The 7268-nt window shown below is 40.7% G+C and overlaps 1 protein-coding gene across 1 annotated transcript; it reads left to right on the top strand.

The window, feature by feature from the left end:
• Positions 1 to 245: 245 nt before the first annotated feature.
• IER3IP1 (immediate early response 3 interacting protein 1) lies at positions 246 to 7048 on the top strand. The gene is made up of 3 exons (XM_045849676.1): positions 246 to 420; positions 4685 to 4786; positions 5702 to 7048. Exons 1-3 carry the CDS (start codon positions 330 to 332, stop codon positions 5755 to 5757), a joined length of 249 nt encoding a protein of 82 aa, XP_045705632.1. The 5' UTR covers positions 246 to 329; the 3' UTR covers positions 5758 to 7048.
• The last annotated feature ends 220 nt before the right edge of the window (positions 7049 to 7268 follow it).

The following is a 7268-nucleotide window of genomic DNA, read 5'->3' as shown; positions in this document are numbered from 1 at the left end:
ATTTGGGGGGAGATTTTTACATTCTTGTTTGCGTCCTAAGTCTTTAAAGTCCAGTGTGCATTTTACACTTACTGCACCACAATTCGGACCAGCCACATTTCAAGCTTTGAACAGTCACACGTGGCTCTTGCGTCGTCTAGACTGTTAAGCGGACCGGCCTTACAGAGGTTAGCGTGGGGCGGGGCTTAGACAGCTGTGGGTGGAGCTTCGCGGCAAGTGCGTTTTGGTCCTCTTCGGCTGCCGTAGGAGGCCGCCGGCCTAGGTGGTGCCACGTTCCCTACGGCGGCTGCAGACGAGTCGGTTGGTCCTCGGGCTGGCTCCCGGCGATCATGGCCTTTACTCTGTACTCGCTACTGCAGGCCGCCCTGCTCTGCGTCAATGCCATCGCCGTGCTGCATGAAGAGCGTTTCCTCAAGAACAGTGAGTGGGGCCGCGGGGCCGGGCTGAGGCGGCGGCGGCGGCGGCAGAGCCCGGGGGACGCGGACCCGAGCCGGGCTGCGTGAGGGGACAAGCTGGGCCGGGACCGACGAGCGGCCAAGGGCCCGGTTCTTGGGGCCTTTCCTTGCAGGGGAAAGCCGAGCCACTTTCATCTCACCAGGTTTGAACTCAGCAGCGGGATAAAGATCGTTAAACAGACTCCCACTGTGTGCCGGGCCCTTGGAGTGGGAATGAGAGGGATACCGAGATGAGCCAGGGACACCGCTGCCTGCGAGTACTTTCGTTTAGTAATTTAATGCAATTCTCTGTGATTGCTTTTAATGGCCAAAAACCTAGGGTCTTGGTGTTCAGCTGAAGAGGGAGGGGCGTGGCTCATTTGGAGCATAGCTAATTGGGTGAATGAACTCCTGGAGGGCCGTGGGGCTCCCTGGGCTTTGGGGTTAAGAGGGAAGGGACAGTATTGGGATTTTCATGACGTCCAGCCACCCACATTCCAGGAAAGTTTATTCAGCACATAGTTTTTGGTGCCTGCGATGTGCCAGGAACTGTGCTAGAGTCATACAAAGATGAAGACACAAATTAGGCCCCTGGGACCTCACGGTGCAGCTGCCTCCAGGCCATCGTGGAGAGGCTGATGCTTGTTGTCAGAGGCAAAATTGAGACAGGTTACTGCGTTTATATGTCTCACTTGCCACATTGTACCAGTTATGTCTGTGTGAATCACTGAAACTCAAACCCATGGACAAATTGATTTATTTATTCCTGCATAAGAGATGTATTGAACATAAATTATATGCCAGGCCCGGGTAATAAGAGCTGAGGTTACAGCAGTCACCCTGCCCTTCCCGTGGAAGTTAATGTAAATAAAACTGAACAAATAACAATAACAAAGATACAGAATATTAATAGAAAAGAAGTGCAGTGAAATTTCATCCTGTGAATCTGTGAAAGCTTCTTGGAGGAAATGTGTCCAACCCCAAATCTGATCAGTGAGTAAACCCTACCCAGGTGAAGGTGATGGGGTGGGAGAAGTTGAGAGGGTGAGAAAGCTGTAGGGCAGGTGAAAAGAAGGTCTTAAGCAGGGCAGTGGCATGATCAGATGTGTTATTTGCAAGATCTCCTGGCTACAGTATGAGGAACAGAGTGGAAGGGTAGAAGAGTGGATGGGGAGCACCAATCCAAACAGGGCAGGTAGGGATGGTGGCATGCTATCAGCTAAGTGGGTGTAAGAACAAGACTAATAACAACTAATACTTCACACTGTGTGCCAGGGTCTGTATCAGGTGGTTTACATATATTAACTTGTATAACCCTGACAGTAACCTTATGAGATAGTTTTATCCCCACTTTACAGATGGAGAACCTAAAGCACAAAAGATAGTAGGTAACTTTTCCAGGATCACACAACCAGAACGTGGCAGATCTGGGATTGAAACTTAGCAGTCTGACTCAAGAGTCCATCTCTTCACCCACTATTATGTACCAAAAAGTGGAAGGGATCATGTTATGGGTTGAATTGTGTCCCCCCACAAAGGATGTAAGTGCTAACCTTTGGTACCTGTGAATGTGACCTTATTTGAAAATGGAGTCTCTACAGGTATAATCAAGTTAAGAGAAGTCACACTGGAATAGGATGGGCCTTACCCAATGAGATGTCCATGTCAGGAGAGATACAAAAATACATAGACACACAGTTGGAAGAAAGCCATGCCATACGAGAGGCAGAGACTAGAGTGATGCAGCTACAAGCCAAACAATGCCAAGATTACTGTTAACTTCAGGAAGCTAGGAGACAGGCGTGGACAGAATTGTCCCTCTGAACCCCTAGGAGAAACCATTTCTGCCAACACCTTGATTTTGGGTATCTGGACTCCAGAATTGTGAGAAAATAAATTTCTATTGTGTTGAGCCACGTAGTGTGGGATGCTTAGTTACAGAGCCCTAGGAAACTTACAAATCAGGAGATATTTAAAGGTAGAAAAGGCAGACTTGTTTGGACATTAGGAATGAGGAAGGAAGGAAAAAGTCAAAGATCACTCTTGGTTTTCTGGCTCAAGCAACTGAGCGAAGGGTAGTACCTTTACTGAGTTAGAGAGTGCCAGAGGAAAGTAGGGGTGGTGGCGATGGTGGTGGATAAGAAGGTGAAGAAAACAAGATGTGTTTTGGACATGCCGAGTTTGAGATTATGTCTGTGAGATATGCAAGTGGAGGTGTGGAGTAGTCGGTTGGACTTAAAACCATAAAACAGCAAGAGCCAGAGTGGAGGTTGAACTTTGAGTTTGTCAAGCACAATGATAAATGAAGCCATATGAAAAGAAGAAATTGCTCAGGGAAAGAAGAGTACAAAGGGAATCGGTGACCAGTACAGTCCTTGAATCTCTTCCAGTATTTAGTGTTTAGGTATAGATGGAAGAGTGACAGGAGAAACTGATGAGTGAGTAAAACAGAAATGGGAAAATCGGAACAGTGGGGTTCCACAGAAGGCAAGGAACATGTGGAGACGGAATAGCACAGCATTGGAATGTTCTGAGAAGCCAAGTAGGGTCAGGACTGAAAAATGTCCTGAGGATTCAAGATAGTAAGGTCATTGGTGGTTTTACAAAAAATAATTCAGCCATAGGTAAAATCCGTAGGTAAAATCCGTATTGGAATGGGTTGAGAAGGAGGTGGAAAGTGACACAATGGAGACAGCAGGATTATGCAAGGGAATCAGTAAGTGGGAGGAAATGAGGAAAAGGTAACTGGAAGGAGATTCCAGGATGAGTTTTGTGGAGGTTGTTTTGTTTTTAGATGGGAGAGGCTTGAGCACCTCTCAGCAATGCCAGTGAGAACTAGGCAGCTCTCTCCAACTAAATATTCAGGCATAAGAAAGAAGGAAGCACCGTGGTGATTGGCGCATGATGCAGTGTGTGGATGATGTTTTATTAAGTTGTACACTTAGGACCTGTATGGTTTTATGAATCGTTGTCACCCCAATAAATTCAGTGAAATACAGAAAAAGGAGGAATGATTAGCTGGAGAAGCAAGCAATTCTTAGATTCATTGGCAGGAAGTTTTTCTTCATTCCTTAAAACAAATGGGCAGTCACTACATGTTAGGTCAAAAAGATGTAACAATGTCTCTGTCTCATATATCTTACAGTAGCACAGATATTTTTAAATAATTATACCAATAGTTCACTGAGCCTGGGATAAAGGCCTTGAAGGTGAATTGTATCTCAATAAAGCTTTTTTTTTAATATAAAAATATATTTTTTAAAAATCAGATAAGTATTTATTATGTCCAGTACTAAGGATGAGTGGTACAAAAGAAACATGAAATTGTAGTAGTCAGCTGGGGCTGCCAAAACAAAAAATCATTAAGCAAAGTGAAATCTTTTTCCCAATACTTGTATAAAAGAAAGACTCGTTCTCTGTCTTCAGGTTTAAGGGTTAACATGTCAGGAATTAATTAAGTCATTTGAGATTTTAAAAATGTAGTCATAGGAGATGTGACAGGTGGACCTGAAATGAGGACAAGAGAAGGACACACTGCAGAAATGAGGACATGCAAGTCTTCAGAAGAATGTGTCAGGCAATTAAAAAAAGGAACTAGCAGGTAAAGATAAAGAAATAATGATTTATAAATCAGGAAAAAGACTCATTTACGGAACACGAATGGCATAGAGGGCTAAATTCCTCACCTCAAGACTGAGAAATAAAAGATGAGCAAGGGGGGAAAGGATGTGCCCTGCTGACGTGATGGAGCGCGCTCTGAAGGCCCAACCAGGCGATGACCACGTCTAGGTCAGGATTTCCCCCGTGTAATGTACACAGTGAGTCTCAGTTACAGTGTCTTTAGACTGGTAATTACGTTAGGTTTTATAAATTCTGAATTCAGCTAATTAATTATTATTTAACTTGACACTGCTTTTTCAGTTCTGACTTGAGAAAAATTTTGTTAGCTTAAAAAAGGAGTAAAAAAACAATCAATGTTACATTGGTCATCTCTACTGAATTAAATGCCATGGAATAATTTATTAGACTGTAGTTTATTTTATAAAACCAAAGCGGAAATGAAATGAGTTTTTGTTGCTTATCAAAAGTAAAAAATATACTGTAAAGTATTTCACTTAATGGTGTTTGTACTTTTGAGTCGTATGACTTTCTATAAAGGCTCAAGATAATCTTTCAGAAAATGACTAATGAGGGAGCAAGACCAGTGCATAATAAATTCTAACACAGCTAATCATTTTTATATTACGCAGTTGGCTGGGGAACAGACCAGGGAATTGGCGGATTCGGAGAGGAGCCAGGAATTAAATCTCAGCTAATGAACCTTATTCGATCTGTAAGAACCGTAATGAGAGGTAAGAAGAAACACTAGTGAAGTACTCTTAACGTTTTAATTTTGTGGTTTGATTTAAGTAGCAAAGCTTCTGAGTGGGAATGCTATCTACTGTCTTTGTGGTGGGGAATTTTTTTTTCTTTAACCTCGCTTTACTGGTTTCTTTCTTAGTTTGCTTCTTGTTTATAAGCCAGTTGATGCCAATGGATTGCTCAGTGGTATATCTGTTTGTATGTTACCTCTCCAAGTCAAAAGACTTGATATTCTTGCCTTCTGGAACTCTGTTGCTTCCTAATAGTAAAGTCATCTGGAGTCCTGTATGGGTCCTATATCTGCTATATAGAGTCCTATAAGGGTCCCCTATCTGCTATTCTCTTAGAAGCTATTTAGAGCAACTCAATAAAGAAGAGTTCAGAACCTTTTCTTGAAAACCATTAAAACTCAGCCCACTTGCTCTCTCTCTCTCTCTCTCTCTTTTCTCTCATTCTCATTGTCTTCCTCTTTTTTTAGCTGCTTTAATCACAACTTGGAATAGAATGATAAGTTCATTCTTAATTTAGTGATGAAGCTATGGAATCTCCTTTGCAATGAATTTCTAATGTCAGGTGTCACTGATAGCCAGCCATATGGGTCTATGAATATTTCTGCCTGGGTTCAGTGTGCTCTGTTCCAAGAGCTACACCAGCACTACCTACAGGTGTTTACATATTAGTATAATTGTAACATTGTGACCTTTATTCCCAGTTACACAAGCCCCCTTTGAATTAAGTTTTGAACCTTAAGACCCAGATGTCTGAATGTTCCTGTTACAAGTATTGGCAGCATGTTTATGATGACATATTAGGTACTTCCATGCTTCCTGGATGCTAGTAACTGTGACTTAGTTTTTTCAGATATTTTCTTTATAGTAACAACCTTTTTTTTTCTTTTTTTGCAGTGCCATTAATAGTAATAAACTCAGTTGCAATTGTATTACTTTTACTATTTGGGTGAAGATCAATGGGGGAAATGGAGACTCAGAAGAAGAGATGCCAGCAGAAGTTACTACTTTGGCCTTTATTGGAAGATACATGTCTTAGCTGGCTGTCCTTGGACTTGGCAAAAATGTAAACCTGATAAAACCAGAGTCCCTATTTATCTTTTTTTTTGTTTTTTTTTTGTTTTTGAATTTTGCACTTACAGTTTCATTACAAAAAGACGAGATCATCAGAGGCAGTAACTCTCCAGGATTGGAATACACTCGGTTGCTGACTGTTAATAAAAGTACATGGTGTGGTAAAGATTGTTCAAAGGTGCAGGACTGTCACTTCTCTGTTTTTAGAGCTTTTCCTCTCACTTCTCAGGGATGACTTTTTTTAACTTTTAAAGTTCCTTGTGACTTAGCTATGATGCTCGGAGAGTGGTTCTCCTCCTAGACAAAATTTAAAGGATTTAAAAAAGTAATTACTACATATAAATTGATAAACAGGTAATTGGGGTGATATTATTGTGAACTCTTTCATTAAATATTTTGTCTCTGTTGTCTTGGCTATGAAAAATTCAAATTTACAGTAACTATCGAGGACCAATACAATCTGACTTCAGGGAGAATTATAATTTTGTAGGTCAGATAGTTGCATGGTGATTGTGTTTTTGTTTTACATTCTTTTCATACATTTCTTATTTTAGTAATTGGCCTGAATGATGAGACCAGATCAGTATTTATATTTTCATTGGTGGAAGAATCTGAGTAGAAAAGTCTGTGCCCTTTTTACAACAATGACTTATTTTTTTTTTAAATCAGTGTAAATATTAGCCTGCAAGAGCAATCCTAAACAATCACAGTTCTAAACTGTACTATAAGAAGACTTTATTGTAAAGCATTTACACCTCCCAAAAGTATCATGGTTTCAATTCTTGGAGTAGTATATTAAGGGGTGTGATTCTTAGTTCTTGTTTCCATCTGTCACTAGGGCATTCATGCTGGATAGGTGTTTTGTTTTGTTTTTATGTCTTAGACCATCCTATATTTTACTCATCCCATAATACAGTTTTATACAGAAAGATTAAAACTGTGTAAATGGTTTCTATGGAAATTATCAGTTATAATATTTTAAAGGGGTGGAATAGCATCTTTGTTTATAGGACATTTATAAATAAAGTTGAATTTCCAAGTCAAACACTTGTTTTTGTACCTTAGTCTATACTTGTCAGTGGTAATGAAGTTAATCTCATTTTGTGTGTAACACTTCTTATACATGTTCTTTGCTGTAAAATCACTAAGTACAGATTTCATGAGAGTAAACACAGTCCATTTTTTTTCTTCAATGAGTTGAATTGCTGACATATATCACAGAGACGCATGAGCAACTTTTGTTCTATGCCTTAATTTACTTCTAAAACTTTGGAGCAGGTATTTGATGCCTGTTGACCATCCCTGAGTTAGAGATGGATTATCTCTGAGCCTCAGCTTGTAGCTGAGCCAAAGAAAAGAACCAGGGACTCATAGTTGATTACTTGGCTCA

The sequence above is a fragment of the Phyllostomus hastatus genome, unplaced genomic scaffold, assembly GCF_019186645.2.
Source record: "Phyllostomus hastatus isolate PE091 unplaced genomic scaffold, TTU_PhHast_1.1 phas_contig_80, whole genome shotgun sequence".
In the NCBI taxonomy this organism is placed as follows: domain Eukaryota; kingdom Metazoa; phylum Chordata; class Mammalia; order Chiroptera; family Phyllostomidae; genus Phyllostomus; species Phyllostomus hastatus.
Note: the sequence above shows the minus strand (reverse complement) of the source record. Positions and strands in the feature narration are given on the sequence as shown.